General features: G+C 45.1%; 1 protein-coding gene across 9 annotated transcripts in view; it reads right to left on the reverse strand.

The window, feature by feature from the left end:
• Positions 1–284: 284 nt before the first annotated feature.
• The window catches only part of LOC118361058 (solute carrier organic anion transporter family member 4A1-like), a 43,984-nt gene continuing 20,216 nt past the window's right edge, over positions 285–24,052 (reverse strand). For 3 of the 9 annotated variants that reach the window (XM_052482833.1, XM_052482832.1, XM_052482831.1), the window contains exons 2-13: positions 10,980–11,050; positions 9,299–10,372; positions 7,763–7,853; positions 7,326–7,447; positions 7,094–7,205; positions 6,575–6,729; positions 6,068–6,338; positions 5,181–5,343; positions 2,673–2,851; positions 2,488–2,552; positions 2,241–2,389; positions 285–2,061 (exon numbers count right to left, since the gene is read on the reverse strand). In XM_052482833.1, coding sequence (XP_052338793.1) covers positions 1,882–2,061; positions 2,241–2,389; positions 2,488–2,552; positions 2,673–2,851; positions 5,181–5,343; positions 6,068–6,338; positions 6,575–6,729; positions 7,094–7,205; positions 7,326–7,447; positions 7,763–7,853; positions 9,299–10,127 — 2,316 coding nt within the window. In that variant the 5' untranslated portion in view covers positions 10,128–10,372; positions 10,980–11,050 and the 3' untranslated portion in view covers positions 285–1,881. Of the gene's footprint in view, positions 2,062–2,240; positions 2,390–2,487; positions 2,553–2,672; positions 2,852–5,180; positions 5,344–6,067; positions 6,339–6,574; positions 6,730–7,093; positions 7,206–7,325; positions 7,448–7,762; positions 7,854–9,298; positions 10,373–10,979; positions 11,051–23,793; positions 23,970–24,052 lie in introns of those variants that run through there. The other 6 variants (XM_035740797.2, XM_035740795.2, XM_035740794.2 and 3 more) reach the window with 4 other exon arrangements.

Consider the following 24,052-nt stretch of genomic DNA (forward strand, 5'->3'; position numbering starts at 1 on the left):
TTGAAAAATATCAAATATAACACTTTTTGGTTACTACATGATTCCGTATGTGTTATTTCATAGTTTTGATGTCTTCACTAATATTCTACAAAGTAGAAAATAGTCAAAATAAATAAAAACCATGTAAAGAGTGGCTGTGTCCAAACTTTTTACTGGTACTGTATGTGGTACATGTGAGAGAGTTTGAAGTGAGCAGACACATCCAATACTTTCAAATACTGATAAAACATCTAAAACAAAACAAATGATTCCATTGTTCACCTGTTGTTTAAAAAAACAGGACATCTTAAGAAACATTTTAATAAAATTCATACGTTTCCATTTCATTTACAAAAGTACCAAAACAAAATCCAAAAGTCTAATTTTACGAAGTGCTAGGGAGTGAGGAGGCATAACAATAAGACTAGGAATGCTTGTGATTACACATACTCTGTAATGGCGGTCAAGCCCCGCTCTCCCCAATTGGAGAATGGTGGAGAGCTGATCTGGAGGCATTTGGGTCCATAACAAATGAATACATTTAAAACAAAAACATGAGAAATGCAAATTACCAACAAGTTGTAAAGTGTCATTACTGTTACATTAAACAACAAAGACTATATTTTAACACTTTATTGAACAGGGTAGTTTTAGGGGAGATTGTTTGTCATGGTAAACTTCTGTGGGTCCATTTTTCAGTGTAAATCATTAACTACAGCATCTTTATACAAATATGTCTGGACAATATCAAATCATGCGGAAAACAACAAATTGAAAGACTATGAGAATCTGTGCTTTTATTTTCCATCATAAATAAATTATCTAGATCACAAAACAGAAGAGAGATTGGGGCAATGCTACTTTGGCACACTTGTAGGTTTGGATAAGAGGCTTGTTGTTCTTGTTTTTATGGCAACTCATTCCATTAGTGCATTGTTCCTACAATTTTTTCAACCGACATACACTGCCAGAATAACTCTCATATAATACCATTGTCTAAATTAATCAGAGCTGATTAGTTTTAAAGTGCAGCAATGTGTCTGGTTGTGAAAAAGGGTCTTGGTATTACCCCTTCATACAAAATAGTTGGTGGATAGTGGACAGGATGACATAGCATCATCATCTTCATGGCCTCTTGGGTTTTGTCTTCACTTCTGTTAAATGGCAGCCTGCTACAGGTCATTCAATGTCATACATGTGCTAAAGGCTGTCATAAATAGGTGTGTGCTCTTCCATTTGTTAAAATATATGTGTGTTATTTTTTTTCAATATGTATAGTTATAATAACAGTAAGTGCCTTTAAATACTATTGGTCTATAGTTTTTATATGATATGAAAATTATGTTTGTCTTTGTATTTCAATTCTGTTTCAGTGTAGATTTAAAAAAAAAATATGTATCTGTGATAGGGCAAGACAACAGGGTTGTTTTACGGGTGTAAATGCCTCTTTCAACACTCATAAGGAATGCTTCATACTCATGGCATGACATAAGCTATACAAACAGCCCCTATGTCCCATCCTTTAGACCCGACTGGGAAACAAAACAAAATCTTCATTTAAAATTGCGATTTTGGACTGGTTTAAATCCCAAAGGCCATCAGGAGAAACCTCTTAGCTACTTCTCAGATTAACCTCTGACCCTATCTGTGACCCTAGTCTTTCATCACATCACACACACCCCAAGTTCAGTGGGCTGGCAGTGGAGGGCAGTCCGATGGGATGAACGTGGGGTCAGTAGGTGAGACATGCCCTGGGGTGATGTGTCTATGTGTTGGGAGTGGCTATGAGACGGGCTGGCAGTGGTGGGGGAAGCAGTGGTACGCCACACACACCAACATACACGTGCGGTGAGATGTGGGGTGATACACACTGTAGTGCAGGGTGGGTGGGGTCTGAAGTCATCATAACCTGGTGTGTACATTGGCGATGATCTCTGGTGGAAGGTCCTTGATGGGGAGGTCCCCCGTCTCACCCCCGCTGTCCCCCGGCCCATGGTCAGTGCTCTCACAGCTGCTCTGGGGCGACTCTGGAGGAGCCTTGTACAGAACACTGGCAAGCAGGAAGAACAGCGTGCCGAGAACCTGACAGAAAGAGGGAGGGAATGAGACATGCACTACAGTTAAAGTAGGGAGAATAGAATTCTCTCTCAGTTAAACAAACATTTGATATGGTTACGAGTATAAAGAAAATCCTTGAACACAATCCTCCACCTGCAACAGGCGTAGATAACAGCACAGACAACTTGTAGGCCTTGAGTTACCTTGTAGATGATGCCAGCGATAAGGGTGTAGCGGCTCATGGCAGAGTTCTGGTAGAGATGGCAGGAGCCCTGCTCTCCACACTGGTCCTCCCACAGCAGGCATGAGATGTCGATCACGGAGCCAAATGCTATCGGGCCTGGGATCCCACCTTCAGGAAGCACATATCACATCATATAATGCTTGTTGTTGGGAATGTCAGGCTACAAGGCCATTAATCAAATCAAATTCAGCAAGAGCATACAGTACCTAGACTTCGCACCACAATCCATTGGATCCCCAGTCCAAAGGACCTCTGGTTGTCTGGAACACACCTGGAGTGGGAGAGCAGTTTAGAGACAGAGTTCACACACAGGTTTCTCTCTCATGCCTTGTTATAACAGGACTATACCACTGAGTTCTCTCTCTCTTTAGTCTGTCTGATCCGTACCCACCTGAGGGTAGCGGTGAGGGCTGGTATACTACACAGGAAGGTGAAGGAGATGATGATGAAGAGGAAGGTGAGGAAGGCTGGCATGTGGCTACAGGAGCTGGTGCATTTCCCATCCAATGCCAAGCCCTCCTGCCCCGATGTCACATTCCCACCCACCACACAGCTGCAGCCCGAGTACACCTGCACAGGGACACACCAGACAGAGGAGACAGTCAGTCAAAGTCAACACTTACAGTTGAAGTCGGAAGTTTACATACACTGAGGTTGGAGTCATTAAGACTCGTTTTTCAATCACTCCACAAATGTCTTGTTAACAAACTATAGTTTTGGTAAGTTGGTTAGGACATCTACTTTGTGTATGACACAGATAATTTTTCCAACAATTGTTTACAGACAGATTATTTCACTGTATCACAATACCAGTGGGTCAGAAGTTTACATACACTAAGTTGACTGTGCCTTTAAACAGCTTGGAAAATTCCAGAAAAGTATGTCATGGCTTTAGAAGCTTCTGATAGGCTAATTGACATCATTTGAGTCAATTGGAGGTGTATCTGTGGATGTATTTCAAGGCCTACCTTCAAACTCAGTGCCTCTTTGCTTGAAATCATGGGAAAATCAAAAGAAATCAGCCAAGGCCCCAGAAAAACAATTGTAGACCTCCACAAGGCTGGTTCATCCTTGGGAGCAATTTCCAAATGCCTGAATAATAATAATATATGCCATTTAGCAGACGCTTTTATCCAAAGCGACTTATAGTCATGTGTGCATACATTCTACGTATGGGTGGTCCCGGGAATCGAACCCACTATCCTGGCGTTACAAGCACCATGCTCTACCAACTGTGCTACAGAAGGACCACTGTTCATCTGTACAAACAATCGTATGCAAGTATAAACACCATGGGACCACGCAGCCGTCATACCGCTCAGGAAGGAGATGCGTTCTGTCTCCTAGAGATTAACGTACTTTGGTGCGAAAAGTGCAAATCAATCCCAGAACAACAGCAAAGGACCTTGTGAAGGAAACAGGTACGAAAATATCTATATCCACAGTAAAATGAGTCCTATATCGACATAACCTGAAAGGCAGCTCAGCAAGGAAGAAGCCACTGCTCCAAAAGCCAGACTACAGTTTGAAACTGCACATGGGGACAAAGATCGTACTCTTTGGAGAAATGTCCTCTGGTCTGGTGAAACAAAAACAGAACTGTTTGGTCATAATGACCATTGTTATGTTTGGAGGAAAAAGGGGGAGGCTTGCAATCCGAAGAACACCATCCCAACCGTGAAGCATGGGGGTGACAGCATCATGTAGTGGGGATGCTTTGCTGCAGGAGGGCCTGCTGCACTTCCCAAAATAGATGGCATCATGAGGAAGGAAAATTATGTGGATATATTGAACCAACATCAAAACATCAGTCAGGAAGTTAAAGCTTGGTGGCAAATTGGTCTTCCAAATGGACAATGACCCCAAGCATACTTCCAAAGTTGTGGCAAAATGGCTTAAAGACAACAAAGTCAAGGTATTGGAGTGGCCATCACAAAGCCCTGACCTCAATCCTATTTTAAAATCTGTGGGCAGAACTGAAAATGCGTGTGCGCACAAGGAGGCCTACAAACCTGACTCAGTTACACCAGCTCTGTCAGGAGGAATGGGCTAAAATTCACCCAACTTATTGTGGGAAGCTTGTGGAAGGCTACCCTAAATGTTTGACCCAAGTTCAACAATTTAAAGGCAATGCTACCAAATACTAATTGAGTGTATGTAAACTTCTGACCCAATGGGAATGTGATGAAGAAATAAAAGAAATAAAAGCTAAAATAAATAATTATCTCTACTATTATTCTGACATTTCACATGATTAAAATGAAGTGGTGATCCTAACTGACCTAAAACAGGGAATTTTTTACTAGGATTAAATGTCAGGAATTGTGAAAAACAGAGTTTCAATGTATTTGGCTACGGTGTATGTAAACTTCTGACTTCAACTGTATTGTTACGGTTGTTTAGAGATGGAGACCAAGGCGCAGCGTGGAAAGCGTACATCTTACTTTATTTTGATGAACACCAACAACAACAACAAAAAGATAAACGAACGTAACGTTCTGCAGGCTACACAGTAACTGTACAAAAACAAGATCCCACAAACTCAGGTGGAAAACAGGCTGCCTAAGTATGATCCCCAATCAGAGACAATGATAGACAGCTGCCTCTGATTGGGAACCATACGCGGCCAACAAAGAAATAGAACACATTGACTTGCACACCCAAGTCACACCCTGACCTAACCAAATAGAGAATAAAAAAGGCTCTTTAAGGTCAGGGCATGACATGTATACTGGCTATCATTCATCTTCATTAACTAATGTATCTAATTTAACTAATGTATTTAATGCATCTTCATTCATTCATCTTCATCTAACAGGTTACACAGACCCTGCCCATCGGTTTTTACAATTTGAGTTCTGACCAAAGTGAGATCTTTGCTGAAGGTTTGCTTCATTACCTGTCTGCCTGTTGAGATCTCTGTGTGGTTGATTGTGCTGCATCCTGCATGGCATGGGGAGTAATACATCACACCGTCGGCTCCACAGACCGGGTTATAGAGCTCTCGTAAACAGTGGCAATCTGCATTACACCCCACCGTCAGGTTGCCCCCCAACAAAGAGCTGAGAGAGGGAGAGAGAAATAGAGTTGAAAGGTTATTTTCTATGACATCCATGATTAATATGTGTTGCTCTGTATGAAGTAGTATTTATTCTACTGTGTTATTAATGTTAATTAGCCTGCAAACCAGTTTGCTTAGCTAACGCTTCACTCCTTAAACTCTGTCATTGCAAAACTATTCGGCGGTATGTATCCTAAACAGACTTGTACCATGGCTAACTGTTGATCGTTTCGTGGAATGGAACTGGCATAGGACAATACGGAGCTGGTCTAGTTGTTGACTAGCTAAATATATTCATTTCCTTGAGGGGGAATGTCTTGTCTTTCACATTGTGCAGAGACATGCAGCTGACAAACTAAAAGTTTTAGACTGTAAAATACTTGTCAAACAGCATACCCTCCTCTCCTCCCCTGGTGGGTTGTACAATCCCTCTGCTTCCTCTCTGTTTATTAGTATTCCACAGCCAGAGGGCATCAACTAATGTGTAATCAACTCAGTGTTAATGTGTGCTGCTTTAATGTTGAGTCATTTGTGTTGTTTACTGTGGGCTACTCTGTATGCTTTTTTTTAGTTTCTTAAGATTTTCACAATTCAATTGAGCTCGTCCTGATTTTCACCTAAATATCCTTACCATATGATAATGTAACATTACAGAAATAATGTCAAACAATCCTTATAAAGGACACCGATGGTCTGTCTGTTCATTGCGCCTAGTCTGGGTTTACCTGTTGCGGAGGTTGTTGGCTTGCTCATAGTACTGTTCATTGTACTTCTTGTTGTACTGATGGCCCGGTGGCAGGTTGCTGCGGTAGGGAGCGGTCACCCCGGCCATAGGGACATTGGGACAGTGGATGAGGAAGATGAATATGGCCAGTAGACTGACGAGGGCACACACCATGCAGAAACGGATGATGCCACGGCAACGTAGGTTCAGCTTCTTCACGATGTAGCCGCCCAGGAAGGTGCCACCTCCGCCCGCGGGCACCACCATGTAGCCTGGTGGGAGGAAAGGGAAGGTTAATACCCATGTGTATGTGAGGGACGAGGATGGATGAGGATGGAAGAGGATGGAAGCATAACTAGCTAAATGGTAATAGTGTGACTAAAAGAAGAGGTAGATGAGGTAGGGTCCTAATATAGTGGAGGGGGTAGGTGGTGTTTCAAATATACAATGTGCTATAAGTGCATGTTTGTGTATGGGGTAATGTTAGTTGTCTGGTGTAGTCTCTCACCGAACCATGTGGCTGCCTCAGATGCACTCAAGCTGAACTGAGACTCCAGGAACTTTGGGCCAAAGGTGGACATGCCAGCGATGAGGGTGGCCTCCGTGGCCCCCGCCAGACACAGGAAGAGGAAGGGAGGGTTCTTCAGCAGGAGCAACACTGACCTGGAAAGAGAGAGAGCGAGTGAGAGAGAGCGCAAGAGAGTTCTCTTTAGTAAGACCTTATCTTCTTAATTAAAGGGCCATCCCTGACCCTGGAAAAGATAGCCACAGTGAAAATAAATACTTTACTACCATGTTATACAATGTAATCACTGTCCTGTTTGCTCTCAGTAATCCCCTGTTGCCCTGGAGAACCAGCTGGCTTTCTGAGCTCAAGTGGGGTACAGGACACATAATAAACACTGTAGCTATGCATGGAGGGATTACACTATTGTATGTATGTCGTATATCTGTGTGAGAGTTATGAAGTAAGAGTGTAGGGCTTTCTGGTGGTCCCTGTAGTGTCCTAGAGTGTATGGTCACCTACCTAGGCATGTCCTTCATTGACTTCCCAAACTGAGGGTCTGATGCACTGGCCTGACTGCCGTCTTTCAGCTGGTGAGCCTCAGATACACGCATGGCCACATACTTCTGAGAGCCTAGAGAGAGAAGGAGGAAAATAGAGATATTCATGTTGATGGCAAAGATTGGGGTAGTTGCTGATCTGATTGTTTAGTGCTCTGTGGTGCTGGTGAAGTGACACTAAATTGGTAAGTAACCTGGTAGTTGGCGTGGGTAGCCCAGGATGGGCAGGGCGATGACCAGCGCTGCTGCCCCTCCTGCAAGGAAGCCAATCCACCAGGCCCCCACCCACAGAGGGTTCTCTGGAGTCAAGTCCGTTCTACAGACAGGGAAGGGGCACAGAAGAAGGAATGAAGAAGAGAAAGAGTGTGCTAGGGGCAATAATTAAGTTGAGAGCTTTTTTGAGGGGAATTTGAGCAAAGGTTACACTACAAATGGCCACTAGATGGCACTATTCTTTATCTTTAGAAAGATTTTGCCCTGCTGCCATCTCCAATTTTAAGTTGAACCATTTTTATACAGTCTATGGGTCTAACTGATCTAGAAATTGTAAGTACAGCTACCTTAAGTGGCTAACTCCCTGAGGTTAGTCCAGGTGTATGGTAGGTGGAGACAGAACAACTGAGGTACTCACGTCATGTGAACCTCTGTGTAGATGTTGAGAAAGTGTCCTCCTAGAAGGTACCCTGCTGCTGGACCCACGATGGCTGCTGTATAGAAGATCCCTGAGGAAACAGAGACCAGAGGAGAGCTGCGTGCGTCAGTTAGGGACTTCCTACTTCCTTTCAAAGGAGTAAAAATACCTAAATGTTCCTGCTTTGATGGTTTGGTTTTCATCTGTGTTGTTTAAATGTGATAGATAAGCTCGCAGAAACAGAGCGCGTTCACTGAATCCTCGCTGGGGTCAACAAGGTGGAGATTGTCTTCGATTGCCTCTGTTGCCTTTGAAATTAGGAGAGCGGGGGAGAGTCCCAATTCAAGAGCATATTATTCATGTCTGTGGTGAAACTGCTGAATGGAAAGATGGGAAGTCTAAGGGAGCCTGAAAAGGTCCAAATTGTAGGCCTCATTCTGGGTGTGACATCGATCCTCCTTGATGGTAGGTGAATACGGGAAACGTCAGATGTGACGGGGGTTTCTGTGGCTTGTCTGCTGAACCTCAGGTGGAGACATAACGTCGCAAACATCCAAGTTCAACAACATTCAACTACAATCGAGCTCAATCAACAGGGATGTTATTGTTTTAGAGTTAAACACTGCCTTTCCGAGCCATTAGATATAACCCTAACTTTCACATCTAAGATATAACCCTAACTTTCACATCTAAGATATAACCCTAACTTTCACATCTAAGATATAACCCTAACTTTCACATCTAAGATATAACCCTAACTTTCACATCTAAGATATAACCCTAACTTTCACATCTAAGATATAACCCTAACTTTCACATCTAAGACCTCTTTTTTTACTGAGTCTTTCTCCAATATGTGTATTCTCAAAGGTCTAATCTATTCACCTATTACATCAGCGAAGCAGGCTCTGCTCTCATCCTGACTAGTTTTCTGTCATTATAACTTTAACTGACAAGTCTCACAGCTTCCTGGTTACTGCTTCTGTGCAGCGTGGGTCATTCTGTGGACACACCTAATGGAGAGGTGACCACAGGGTTATAGATCACACAGGATATCAGTCATCACAGCAGCCACAAATACTGGCAGCACACTTCAAGAGTCGCATGAAGCAAGTCTAGACCCCTCAAACTCAACCCCACTGCATTTTTTTCATTGTTCCCCGATAGTCAGGGACTGATTTAGACCTGGTGACACCAGGTGGGTGCAATTAATTATCAGGTTGAAGAGAAAACCAGCAGGCTACGGACATCATAGGGTAAGAGTTGAGTACCCCTGGTTTAGACCATAAGCAAATCAAGTAAGTCATTTACAGTTCGTTGTATTTTGTGGGTGACAGTTCCTTTGATAGTACATTTAGTGTTTTTAGTTACGTTAAAATGAAATATTGTAACATTATTAAACACAATTAAAACTATTCTCTGATGGATGACAAATATATGCACCAGATAAAATCTGAAAAGTACACTTGAGAAAATACACGTTCCAAAAATGATTAGATAGAACAATGGTCCTACAGTCAGTGCTTAGTGACTCACCAATGTACACTGGAGCATAGCTGGACTTGACATTCTCGTCCAGGTAGGTGACCCCCAGAGTGTACAGGGGAGTGGCTCCCACCCCGTGCAGGAACTGGCCCAGCATGAAGACAAAGCGGTAGCTGGACAGGCCCCCACCCTCGCTATCATGGCAAGGGCTGGTACGGTTCCCTGTGCACACCCCTGTCCGCTCAGGAATGCTGACATGGTATGGGGGAGTGGTGAAGTGTGGCAGGGCGAACACCAGAGAACCTAGCGCCATGACTAGCACCCCCCAGCCCAGCCAACGAGGCTTGTGCCCCGTCCCACCAAAGTAACTGACAAAGGCCAGGCACACACAGGCAGCGATGTCGTAGGAGCTGGCGATGAGCCCGGCCTGGTAGCTACGCAGGTCAAAGCGCCTCTCTATGGAGGTCACTACGGTGTTGATGAAGCCGTTGATGATCATGCCCTGGAGGAAGGAAGCCACACAGAGGAAGAAGAGCACCCAGCGAGGGGTGTTGAAGGTCTGGATGGATCGGGGCGTCAGGGCCCCCCAGCCACACAGCCCTTCTGAGTCCGTGGGGATGAATTTGAGGCCTAGGGGGGTCTCTGCGGGCACCTCAACCCCGTAAAGCTGTCCAGGCAGAGGGGCAGAAGCCCTGGTGATGATGAGGTGGCAAGCAGGGCCTTCTCCAGCAGGGCTGCCGGGGCCTGAGCCTACTGGGCTATCCTCGTGAGAGTTCAAGGGGCTGGGTGTATCCAGGGATGGGTCCATGGGGCCATTCTGGAGGTCCAGGAGCTCCTGCTTGGAGCTGAAGGAGGTGTCGGCATTAAGTAGGATGGGCATGGCTCCAGGGAGAGGCTCTCTGAGAGGGAGAGAGGGGCCTGTGAAACAGTAGTATTTTGGGGGAGGGAGAGACTGCTAAAAGATAAGGATGCTGTTCTCCTGTAGGCTACTGTCTGTACCCAGTATGTGCCTATGCCACGGAGCTGTCAAAGTCTCTGCATGTGGAAAGCACAGCTCTGCAGGAGGGCCACTATACTGGGGAATGGACAGGATGTGCCATTCTGGAGCCTCTGGGAAACTTCATCCTAAAGAGAGGAGAGAACAGGACATATTTTGAAAATATGAAAATGTTGGGATAACAAAGTCATGATTCTAATATAGCACATTCATTTAAGCCAATTCCTTTGTCTAGTGCCTGCTGACAGGGGACATTTGTCTCTGGTTGGGTTCAGCCAGGTCTCATGGTTTAGCCAGGTCTCTATTATCCTCGTGTGATGGTGCCCAGGGCATTGGAGCGGTCCATAGGACCAGAACAAAACACTAACGGAATAAGCTCTGCATGGTAGCTTTAGCACAACTATCACTGCTTTCTCTTATCTGTCCAGACCCACAGGTTTCCCCCCAAAAAACACAGCCCAGTGGGCTAAAATAGGTTGAATCAACGCTTTTCCCACGTCATATCAACACATTTTTGTATGCGTTGCCATTGAATCATCATAGAAAACTGATTGAATTTGCCAAAAGTCTTCAACATATGAGTAATGGCGCTGCATTGGATAGCATTCATTGTACAGGCTACTGACCAATTCTGCTATTTTTAGTGTTTTTTCTGCGCTGATATTAATTTTTGGTACATAATGTTTCCGCTATGACCGAAAAGAGCTTCTGGACATCAAAACAGTGATCACTAACCTCGATTTGGATGAAGATTTCTACTTCAACGAGTCGGAGGAGCAGGACATACTGCTCACCCTGGAAAGGCCCTAATCCCAGAAACACAGAAAAGGAAACAATTGCATAAGAGAGGCCAACTTACGGGCACCCTGACGAAACTACATCGGTGAGTACATAAAGCGCCTCTACCCTCCATTCTATTGGCGAATGAACAATCACTGGACAACAAACTGGACGAGAATCGTTCAGGACTATCCTATCGACGGGACAGTGGTGGAACAAGGGCATGGATAATATACATCAAGCTATTTTATCTATTCATCGGCAGGACAGAACGGCAATGTCAGGTAAGCTCAAGGGAGGAGGTGTGTGTCTCTATGTTATTCCAATGGCATTGAGGAGTTTACCACATCAGTCACCGGCTTCATTAATAAGCACAACAATGACTTTGTCCCAATAGTGACCTTACGTACATGTCCCAACCAGAAGCAATGGATTACAGGAAACATCCTCACTGAACTAAAGGCTAGAGCTTCTGCTTTCAAGGAGCGCCACGCTAATCGAGACACTGATAAGAAATTCCGCGATGCCCTCCGACGTATCATCAAACAGGCAAAGCAGGACTAAGATCGAATACAGGACTAATCCTACTACACCGGCTCTGATGCTTGTCGGATCTGGCAGAGCGTGCTATCACAGATTACAACGGTAATATCTTAAGTTTCACTGAGACGTGGTTGAACAAAGACACAGATAATATAGAGCAGGGTGGTGAAGTCTGGTAAGACGAGGGGCGGGTCTGTGTCTATTTGTCAATAACTGCTGGTGTGCAATGTCAAATATTTTAAATATTAAAGTCTCGAGGTATTGCTCGCCTGAGGTGGAATACCTCATGAAAATATCGTGTTACTTTTCTTAAATTTAAAAAAAAAAAACGTTCGTTTATTTAGTAAATATTTTCTTAACTCTTGAACTGCACTGTTGGTTAAGGGCTTGTAATTTACATTTCACCTTAAGGTCTACCAGTTGTATTTGGCGAATGTGACAAAAAGTTTGGTTTGATTTGAAACACTGCTCTATTACACTCCACACTGCTTCTGCCCACCTGGACAAGAGGAACACCTATGTGAGAATTCTGTTCATTGGCTACATCTCAGCGTTCAACACCATAGTGCCCTCCAAGCTCATCACTTAGCAAAGGACTTCCTGACAGGCCCCCCACAGGTGGTGAGGGTAGGCAACAACACATCTGCCATGCTGACCCTCAACATGGGGACCCCTCAGGGGTACTGTTTAGTCCCCTCCTGTACTCCCGGTTTACCTATGACTGCACGGCCTTGCACGATTCCATCATTAAGTTTGCCGATGATGGTGGTTGACCTGATCACCAATGACGATGAGACAGTCTAATCGGAGGAGAACAGACAGTGTGTTGCCAGAAAAACAACTTCTCCCTCAACGTTAGCAAGACAAAAGAGTTGATTTCGAATAAAGGAAACGGAGGGGAGCACGCCCCCATTCACATCGATAGGGCTGTAGTGGAGCGGGTCGGGAGCTTCAAGTTCCTCAGTGTCCACATCACTAAGGATCTATCATTGTCCACAACAGTGGTGGAAAAAGTACCGTATTGTCATACTTGAGTGAAAGTAAAGATACCTTCATAGAAAATGACTCAAGTAAAAGTGAAAGTCACCCAGTAAAATAGTACTTGAGAAACAGTTTTTAAAAGTATTTGGTTTTAAATATACTTTAGTATCAAAAGTAAAAGTATAAATAATGTAAAAAGCAAACCAGACGGCACTATTTTATTTTTTGTCTTTAGGAACATAGTAAAGAAAAAGTAAAAGTACAGATAACCCAAAAAACTACTGAAGTAGTACTTTTAAAATATTTTTGACTTAAGTTCTTTACACCACTGGTCCACACAGACCAACACAATTGTGAAGAGGGCACAACAGCACCTCTCCCCCTTCAGGAGGCTGAAAAGATTTGGCATGGGCCCTCAGGTCCTTAAAAAGTTAAAACAACTGCACCTTTGAGAGCATCTTGACTGGCTCCATCACCGCTTGGTATGGCAACAGCTTGCCATCCGACCCCAAGGTGCTACAGAAGGTAGTGTGTACAGCCCTGTACATCAATGGGGCCGAGCTCCCTGCCATTCAGGACCTCTTTTTATCGTCAATTTCGTGGTATCCAATTGGTAGTTACAGTCTTGTCTCATCGCTGCAACTCCCATACAGACTTGGGAGAGGTGAAGGTTGAGAGCCGCGCGTCCTCCGAAACACAACCCAACCAAGCCGCACTGCTTCTTGACACAATGCCCACTTAACCCAGAAGCCAGGAAACACCGGAGGAAACACTGTGCACCTGGCGACCGTGTCAGCGTGCACTGCGCCTGGCCCGCCACAGGAGTCGCTAGTGCGCGATGGGACAAGGACATCCCATTGGCCAAACCCTCCCCTAACCCGGACGACGCAGGGCCAATTCTGCGCCATGTAATGCGTCTCCCGGTCGCGGCTGGCTGCGACAGAGCCTGGACTCAGACCCAGAATCTCCAGTGGCACACCTAGCACTGCAATACTGCGCCACTCGGGAGGCCATCCAGGACCTCTATTCCAGGCGGTGTCAGAGGAAGCCCCTAAAAATTGTCAAAGACTCCAGCCAACCAAGTTATAGACTGTTCTCTCTGCTACTGCACAGTAAGCAGTGCCGATGCACTGGAACCAACAGGACCCTGTCTGGAACCAAGTCTGGAACCAACAAGACCCTGAATAGCTTCTACCTCCCAAGCCATAAGACTTCTAAATACTATGTTTAATAGTTAACCAAATAGCTACGCGGACTATCTGCATAGACCCTTTTTGCACTAAATATTTTTTGACTTGTCACATATGCTGCTGCTTCTGTTTATTAACTGTCACTTTACTCCTAGTTATATGTACATCATCGACCTCAATTACCTCGTACCCCTGCACATTGACTCAATAGTGGTATCCCTTGTATATAGCCAAGTTATCTTTACTCATCGTGTCTCTACTATTACATTTAATGTTACGTGTTTTACTTTTCTATCATTTCTCTATTTTCTTTCTCTCTGCATTGTTGGGAAGGGCCCATATGTAAAAGCATTTCACTGTTAGTCTACACCTTTTGTTTACAAACCATGAGACAAATACAATTTGATTTGATTTCTCAGGGAATTTCATATATTTTCACCTAACTTTTAACCTAAATCCAATGACAGGGTGCAATTTTTTGCTGATTTCATGTTGAAATTCACATTAGTTGACAACTCAAACATGTGTAAATCAAAGTCCCACATTTTACATGAAGACATATCTAGTCAGTGACTGTTCCCTATATACTGTACTCTACTGACTCTCATTGTGCTCCATGAATGACAGTGGAAACACTTTGAATAATATCTCGGATTAAACAATGGTACCATATGAGGGTAATAATGTACACAAATAAACCCACTGATTGCATTTGGTGCTGTGGAACAGAAGCTAGAGAGCACAGGCTAACAGGTGAGCCAAAGGTCATCCATCAGAGCATCGCCTGACCCCTCGATCTCTTACCCCACCTTACCTCGCCTCCACTTCTCATTCCCCACTCCGAGTAAACAAATTGAAACGGATGGTAAGGCAGAGAGAAGTACTGAAATGTATGCCTAACTCTGTGAAGAGCTGTGTATGTATGTGTGTGTCCATGGTTCAGACAGCTGACCACAGCCACAATAGGTTTCTGCATCAACAGCCCTATGCTTACATTACACTGTTAAACAATGCAAACAGTAAAATATGAAACACACTGCCCTTATACCCTAGGCATAGGAGTGATTGACAGTAAGTACAGTGTTGCCAATTTAGCAACTTTGTTTCTGTATTTAGCGAGTTTTCAGGCCTGTCAAGTTTTGGTTAAAAAAAACGACAAATCCACCTACTTTTCAGGCTTCCTTGGTTTTACCACCAATGGTTTTAATAGGATTTAGCAACTTTTCCCCATCAATTCTGGCCTAAATGAGAGTGGGAGAAGTCTGTGCAATTACATTTAACCTGTTAGGTATAGTTTGTTTGTAACACCACTCACTACTTGCAGCTGTATAGTCTGTTAATTTGTGTTGCTGGTCTTGGCTAGCTTAATGTTCCGGTCGGTAGGTAGCTTGCACTCACTCACGTGGCTGCTAGTGCTGTTATGAAAGAAATTCAAAGTAGTGAAAACACTCTGGAGCAGACAATGTTGAAATGCAATCTTTAGACATGTACTTTTGTAAAATGTAGTTTTGTAATTTACTAAAAACAACAAGAACATTTTGTTTGAAAAATATGAAGTTTTTGCTGTGAGCCAATGGGGTAACCTGGATAACCACAGGTTGTTTTCCCTCACAGGTGGGCGGGGCCGCGACGTTCTATCTAATATCAACACGGACTGTGAGTTTACTAGCTATTATTCAACGGGTGGTTTTGAATTCCCATTGTTACGTCCTATCCTGCCCATGATATACTTAAGTGACAATGCCCAAAAAGCTAGTGTTCTGAGGATATATTGGCACGGGTCGTCTCGGGCCTGGAAAACCATGCCAATATAAACTCCAAACACCGGCTTAGAGGGCATTAACACTTTTATACAACGGGTTACCGACATATTGAAATAATGATTGACATATTTTCATTAAAAACTTTCTTTTGATTAATTAATTCATACTATTTCATCCTTCCACATAGTCCTGATAGATGAACGGGTTGCAACCCTAGATTTGTAACCCGTTCATCTATCAGTTTGGTTGCCAGATTCGCGACCCAGTCATTTAGTCTTTTTGTTCTTTTTGTTCGTTCTAAATGTTCCATTGCCATACTGGCTGGCAACGTTCTTATCCCTTGCTTGCTAGCTAGCCAACTAACGTACAGTAACGTCAAACAGTGCAGCCAGAATAACAGCAAGGTAGCTGCATTTGCGTTTGTTTAATCAGTTTTCTAGTGACATTTATTTGGATAGATCCATAACAATGAGCTAATGATGAAGGATTTTGCCTGGCATAGAAAATGTACTCTGTCGTCAGGACACCATTGTTCAGAGGAGCTAGCCAACAGCATATCTAACACAGTCACTTCAAATTGAATCTGGGAAGACAGCAAACTAGCTGCATTTCTCGCTGCATTTCGTTTTCTATTGACATTTCTTTGTATATATCCATAAAAATGACCCCAGCTGATTCATTATTTCGACTGGCTGAGAAACGTTGCCTGCCTGTCTGTCTCGTCCCGACTCCTGAAACGTTGCCTGCCTGTCTGTCTCGCCCCGACTCCTGAAATGTTCATTACTATGGGACATCTGGAGATGGAATTTCAATATTGAAATAAGACAGCTAGGTTTATACAAATCTCTGCTTTTGACAATCAAAAAGAAATGGGAGATAATGTCAAGATGATTTTTATAGTGGAGATCAAGTTTATAAATTGCCTGGCTGGGCTGAGGAGACAGTGGATTGAGCAGTGAGATGGAACAGAGTAAATAGGCATTTCAACGTCATAGCTTTTGCCGGTGGTAACTTGTGGAATATACACCAGAATGAATGCGATAAACATCCAGGATTAGATCCACCTGGGATTAAAGTGCATTATAAACTGGGTGGTTCAAGCCCGGAATGCTGATTGGCTATATCAGACCGTATACCACGGTTATGACAAAACATTTATTTTTACTGTTCTAATTACGTTAGTAGTGGAAGTTACGAATGTAACTATGGTTCCACAAATACCTGGAAGACCGTCAGTACAGTTGAAATTATGGATTATATCCCTCGTATTCCACACAGGACAAGTAATAATAACAAAGTCACGGAGGTGACGTGACAGCATGGGAGGACCTGCCCCCCCAGTTCATATAAAACTGTCCGTCAAACCACGCACTGTCTCAGAGGATCTTCTTGACCAAAAGATTCAGAGTGACAGGAAAGTACTGACGGTCTTCCAGGTATTCGTAGACCCTCAGTACGGTTGAAAGTACGGATTAATCATACCAACAAGGTCACAAGGAATAGCACAACTAACCTCTGATTAATGCACCAGTGCCACTGGAAGAATGGCAGAGCCCATGGTGTGGAAGGATGTGACATTGACCTTGTAAAATCTTGAGAACGTGCAGGGCGACGTCCAGATAGAAGCAGCGCATATCTCATTCAGGGGGACGCCTCCCAGGACACTTCTGGTCGCAGCCCAGGACACTTCTGGTAGAGCGATATATCACAGCTTTTGGGACAGGGAGCCCTACCTTGTAGGGCTGAGCGATGACATCCACAACCCACTGTGAAAGCCTCTGCTTGGATAATGCAAGGCCTATTGACTTCCCACCAAAGCACAGAAACAGCTGCTCTGACTTTCTGTAGTGTTCCGAGGCTTGTATATAGTGTTTTATGGAACGGACTGGACACGAGATTTGATCGCTCCTCCTCCGCATTCTGGAAAGGAGGGGGGCAGTAGGCCACCAGTTCAATGGCTTGATTGATGTGAAGGGGTAATAAACGACTTAGGCAAAAAGGCTGGATTGGGCCATAAGGTCACACCTAGGTCATCTGCCTTCCATCGTAGGCAGACCAGGCTCATAGAGAGCTCACACACACATTTTGTTGTTGAAATAGCTAAGAAAAAGGCCATTTTCAGAGAGAACCATTTCATGCCCGGCTCCTCCGTATGCTTGAAAGGAGGTTTCGTCCGATAATAGCAGGGATAATAGCAGGATCTCAGCCAATCAGAAGAGGGTCTGGCTCTTCAGAGGCCACACCCATAGCTGAAGTTTCTCTTTGCTGGGATGCCATATCCCGCATTCCAACTGTGAAAGCAGGTCCTGTCTGTGAGGCAGCTGCCATGGCACTCCCTCCAGAAGACTGAGGAGGGTTGGAAAACAGGGTCTCGCTGGCCATCTGGGGGCTACAAGCAGCAGCCTATGCTGAGCCTGAGAGACCCAGTGCAGCATTGCTAAGATCGGGGGGGGGGTTCTCAGAGGGAAAGCATACAGAAGGCCCTGGCCATGTGTGGGCTAAGGCATCGATGCCCTGGAGAACCAGAGGGAGCAGTAGGATGTTTTCACTATGGCGAACAGGTCCACATGTGCTGTTCCAAACCTCTGCCATATCATCACTACTTGCGACAAAAGGTCTGCCACCTCGTCCACCTGGTCTGGGAGATGAATGGCTCATAGGAAGGCCAGATGTGGTAGGGCCCATATCAAGAGTTGTTGGGCCACCTGTAGGGACCATACATTCCCCCTTGATGGTTGATGTGGAACACTGTTGATGTACAATGCCTTGCAAAAGCATTCATCCCCCTTGGCATTTTTCCTATTTTGTTGCATTACAACCTGCAATTTTATTGAATTTTTATTTGGATTTCATGTAATGGACATACACAAAATAGTCCAAATTGGTGAAGTGAAATGAAAAAAAAAACCCTCTAAAATTAAAAACGGTGCGTGCATATTTATTCACCCCTTTGCTATGAAGCCCCTAAATAAGATATGGTGCAACCAATTACCTTCAGAAGTCACATAGTCAATTAAATAAAGTCCAGCTGTGTGCAATCTAAGAGTCACATGATCTGTCACATGATCTCAGTATGTATACACCTGTTCTGAAAGGCCCCAGAGTTTGCAACACCACTAGGCAAGGGGAAGCACCAAGCAGGCGGCACCAAGCAAGACCAAGGAGCTCTCCAAACAGGTCAGGGACAAAGTTGTGGAGTAGTACAGATCAGGGTTGGGTTATACAACTATATATGAAACTTTGAACACCCCACAGAGCACCATTAAATCCATTATTAAAAAATGTAAAGAATATGGCACCACAACAAACCTGCCAAGAGAGGGCCGCGCACCGAAACTCACTGACCAGGCAAGGAGGGCATTGATCAGAGAGGCAACAAAGAGACAAAGATAACCCTGAAGGAGCTGCAAAGCTCCACAGTGGAGATTGGAGTATCTGTCCATAGGACCACTTTACGCCATACACTCCACAGAGATGGGCTTTATGGAAGAGTGGCCAGAAAAAAAGCCATTGCTTAAAGAACAAAATAAGCAAACACATTTGATGTTCGCCAAAAGGCATGTGGGAGACTCCCCAAACATATGGAAGATGGTACTCTGGTCAGGTGAGACTAAAATGTAGCTTTTTGGCCATCAAGGAAAATGCTATGTCTGGTGCAAACCCAACACCTCTCATCACCCCAAGAACACCATCCCCACAGGGAAGCATGGTGTTGGCAGCATCATGCTTTGCTGATGTTGTTCATCGGCAGGGACTGGGAAAATGGTCAAAATTGAAGGAATGATGGATACCACTAAATACAGGGAAATTATTGAGGGAAACCTGTTTCAGTCTTACAGAGATTTGAGACCGGGATGGAAGTTCACCTTCCAGCAATGACCCTAAGCATATTGCTAAAGCAACACTCAAGGGGTTTAAGGGGAAACATTTAAATGTCTTGAAATGGCCTCAAGCCAATTGAGAATCTGTGGTGTGACTTAAAGATTGCTTTACACCAGCAGAACCCAACCAACTTGAAGGAGCTGGAGCAGCTTTACCTTGAAGAATGGGCAAAAATCCTCATGGCTAGATGTGTCAAGCTTGTAGCGACATACACCAAGAGACTTGCAGCTGTAATTGCTGCAAAAGGTGGCTCTACAAAGTATTGACTTTGGGGGGTGAATAGTTATGCACGCTCAAGTTCATTTTTTTAGGTTTCTTTTTTGTTTGTTTCGCAATAAAAAACATTTAGCATCTTCAAAGTGGTAGGCATGTTGTGCAAATCAAATGATACAATCCTCCCCCCAAAGAATATATATTTTAATTCCAGGTTATAAGGCAACAAAATAAGAAAAATGCAAAGGGTGTGAATACTTTCGCAAGCCACTGTATTGTCTGATTGTATCAGGACATGTTTGTGTTTGAGAACAGTCAAAAAGTGACTCTGAGCTAGGTAAACTGTCTGAAGTTCTAGCACGTAGATATGCTCTTTCCTCGGGTCACCACTCTCCCTATACAAACCTGTGCTGCCACACTGCTCCCCAGCCTGTTAGCAAAGCGTCGGTCGTCACTACCTACTGCCTTGCCGGAATTGATCCGAGAGGGACACCTGTAGATAGTATAGGCTCTCTTCCTCTACGTCTGTAGAGTAGAGTAGCACACCCTTATCACCTGAATTTTGGTGTTTCTGTCCTACTTGGGGTCCAAGCGGAGGTCGTTGAACCACCCTTGTAGTGGACATAAAGACAGCTTGCCGAACGGTGTCACCGCAGAGGCCTCCGCGAGCATGCCCATCTGTTGTTGGAAGGTTCGTACCTTCACCAATGCAATCAATTCAAATTGTTGCAGAAGAAGAATGCTGTCCACGAGCTGAGGTGTTATACATGCCCTCATTATGTAGGAGTGCAGAGCCATGCCAATAACTTGGTTCAGAGTCAGCGCTGTTCCCTCGGCTGCACACTTGCGAAAGGGGGCCCAGAGGAGACAGTCGTTGAGGTAAGGAAGGATCTTGATCCCTTGTAGGTGGAGGGAGCTCAAGGCTGTGCTCACGCATCTTGTGAAGACACGAGGAGCCAGGGAGAGACCGAAGGGTAATACTGGAAACTGGTATCCCTGGCCCTGGAATGCAAGCCGCAGAAAACGCCTGTGTCCAGGGACGTGAACCATTGCCGGATAGTACTTTTTGGAAAACATTGAACCTTTTTAAATCCAGAACTGAACAGAAGCCTCCATCTTTCTTCTGAACCAGGAAATAAGTTGAGTAAAAGCCATCTTGCTGTTCTGATGCTTATAATCTTGTGATCGCACCCTTACCAAGGAGGGATGTGATCTCCTGGTTGAGGGTGCAAGCTTTCAGGGGTCATTCTGATCCCTGAGAATGGTGGGGGTCGGCGTCAGAAATGCAGCCTGTACCCCTGTGAGAGGGTCATCACCACCCATGGGTCTGAGGAGTGGGATGCCCAGTATTTCAGGTGCTGCTGGGAAAATCGGCCTACGACCGAGCTCTGCCATTCATTTTCTGCCTCCACGCCTGTTTGTGTGGTTAGGGGGGCACTGACAACGACCACAGCCTGGCCTCTTGGGGGTTGGGGGGTGGCTGCATCGCCGTCTGGGGCTGTCGAGCAACAGTGTTAGGCTGGTGGTAGGACCAAGGGTGTGTGTACGGCTGGGCCAAGTGAGAACGGGGAGGTTCACGTGCATCACGCCTCCCTCTGCCACGACTGTGATGCCTGGTTTCTGGCATGTGGGTCCCACAGTGGTGTAGCCTAAGTCATCTGTTTTCTACGTTCGATGGCCCGCTCAGCTGCAGGTCCGAAAAGCAGTCCAGGGAACACTGGGAGCTTTCTCAGCATTTGTCTCAGAGTCATCAGACATTGGGGCTTAGGGGAGCCAGACCTGGCGACGAGTCACAACAAGGGTGGACATCAGTCTGCTTAGCTCTCTGGTCATGAACGCAGACGCATGAGATGTCATGTCATGACGCTTGAAGAGATGTAACATTGCAAAAATCAGAAACTTTCTGTCCAAAAATGATGCAGAAAAATGAATCCATGCTTTTGTCACTTCCAGGTTAGACTACTGCAATGCTTTACTTTCCGGCTACCCGGATAAAGCATGAAATAAACTTCAGTTAGTGCTAGATACGGCTGCTAGAATGACGAGAACCAATTTTTTTTATCATATTACTCCAGTGCTAGCCTCCCTACACTGGCTTCCTGTCAAGGCAAGGGCTGATTTCAAGGTTTTACTGCTAACCTACAAAGCATTACATGGGCTTGCTCCTACCTATCTCTCTGATTTGGTCCTGCCGTACATACCTACACGTACGCTACGGTCACAAGACGCAGGCCTCCTAATTGTCCCTAGAATTTCTAAGCAAACAGCTGGAGGCAGGGCTTTCTCCTATAGAGCTCCATTTTTATGGAACGGTCTGCCTACCCATGTCAGAGACGCAAACTCGGTCTCAACCTTTAAGTCTTTACTGAAGACTCATCTCTTCAGTGGGTCATATGATTGAGTGTAGTCTGGCCCAGGAGGTGAACGGAAAGGCTCTGGAGCAACGAACCGCCCTTGCTGTCTCTGCCTGGCCGGTTCCCCTCTTTCCACTGGGATTCTCTGCCTCTAACCGTATTACAGGGGCTGAGTCACTGGCTTACTGGGGCTCTCTCATACCGTCCCTGGAAGGGGTGCGTCACCTGAGTAGGTTGATTCACTGATGTGGTCATCCTGTCTGGGTTGGCGCCCCCCCCCTTGGGTTGTGTCGTGGTGGAGATCTTTGTGGACTATACTCAGCCTTGTCTCTGGATGGTAAGTTGGTGGTTGAAGATATCCCTCTAGTGGTGTGGGGGCTGTGCTTTGGCAAAGTGGGTGGGGTTATATCCTTCCTGTTTGGCCCTCTCCGGGGGTGTCCTCGGATGGGGCCACAGTGTCTCCTGACCCCTCCCGTCTCAGCCTCCAGTATTTATGCTGCTGTAGATTATATGTCGGGGGGCTAGGGTCAGTTTGCTATATCTGGAGTACTTCTCCTGTCCTATTCGGTGTCCTGTGTGAATTTAAGTGTGCTCTCTCTAATTCTTTCTTTCTCTCTTTCTTTCTCTCTCTCAGAGGACCTGAGCCCGAAAACCATGCCCCAGGACTACCTGACATGATGACTCCTTGCTGTCCCCAGTCCACCTGGCCATGCTGCTGCTCCAGTTTCAACTGTTCTGCCTTATTATTATTCGACCATGCTGGTCATTTATGAACATTTTAACATCTTGGCCATGTTCTGTTATAATCTCCACCCGGCACAGCCAGAAGAGGACTGGCCACCCCACATAGCCTTGTTCCTCTCTAGGTTTCTTCCTAGGCTTTGGCCTTTCTAGGGAGTTTTTCCTGGCCACCGTGCTTCTAAACCTGCATTGCTTGCTGTTTGGGGTTTTAGGCTGGTTTTCTGTACAGCACTTTGAGATATCAGCTGATGTACGAAGGGCTATATAAATATATTTGATTTGATGTCATCCAGGTTGCAGAGGTCCAGGTCTGCGTGCTCTGGCTGGAGCATCAGTTTCATGTGCTTTCCCTCTTTTGGTGGCCCTGGATGGGACCTTGCGAACAACGCCGGACGCTGGTAAATTATCTGTGAAAACCAGGCACTCAACTCTGGCTAGCCGCGCTTGCCTCACCTTCACAGGCAGCACAGTTAACGCAGGGGTCAGAAAGGGCCTCATGCAGGTGGCCAAAGCCGAACCATCTTCAAGTTTTAGTTCAGCTCCGCAAGAGGAGCAGCCATGCATGCCCAGCATCATGGTGATGCGGTGTTCTCTCAGCTCAGAATGTGAAGAAAATAAATTATAAATATTAAATATTTCTCATGCATACTCATCAAACTAACTAATATAATAGTAACCAAATAATGTAAACAACAGCGACAATAATCTGGCGGAAGCTGTACAGCAGCCTTAACAATCATTTTGAGTGAGCCTAGCTATGACCACAGGGGCTGGAGCACGAAAGGTAACATGTTTAAATGTAGGCTTATTTATCCGAAAAACACACAAAGGGAAGTTTAGGGAAGTTACCCATTTGAGTTTTAAATAGTCAAAGGATGACTAGTGCCCGGTGGCCTCGATAACAAGCACAGCAGTGGAGGATATCTAGACATGGTTAGCACAGGACTACTGTGGTCAGCACGAGACAAGGAAGCCCGATATCCTTCAATAAAAGGGAGCTGTCACACAGACTTGGAGGGCGAGTTTCGTGCTCTGACCCAGAGGCCACAGGCTGTTGGTGACAGACTGACAGTACACACAACTCACACAGAGTTTAGCTTACCCTCCTGAGACCTGGGAAGATGCAATCAAACAAAAGGGAGCAGCAGAGCAGTCAACTTGTGCGATACGGCTAAGCTAACATTGCGAGAAGAAATAAGAAACAGAGTGTGGTCTGATGTCCTCCCATGCTGTCACGTCACTGAAGTGACTTTGTTGTTACTAATACTTGACCTACTTGAGTGTTACGGATACAGGTATCCTGTGGGTGTGTGTGTGTATGTATCCTGTGTTCTTTTCTCTCCTTCTCCCCTCACAGGTGA

Source organism: Oncorhynchus keta, chromosome 28, assembly GCF_023373465.1.
Source record: "Oncorhynchus keta strain PuntledgeMale-10-30-2019 chromosome 28, Oket_V2, whole genome shotgun sequence".
Lineage (NCBI taxonomy): Eukaryota > Metazoa > Chordata > Actinopteri > Salmoniformes > Salmonidae > Oncorhynchus > Oncorhynchus keta.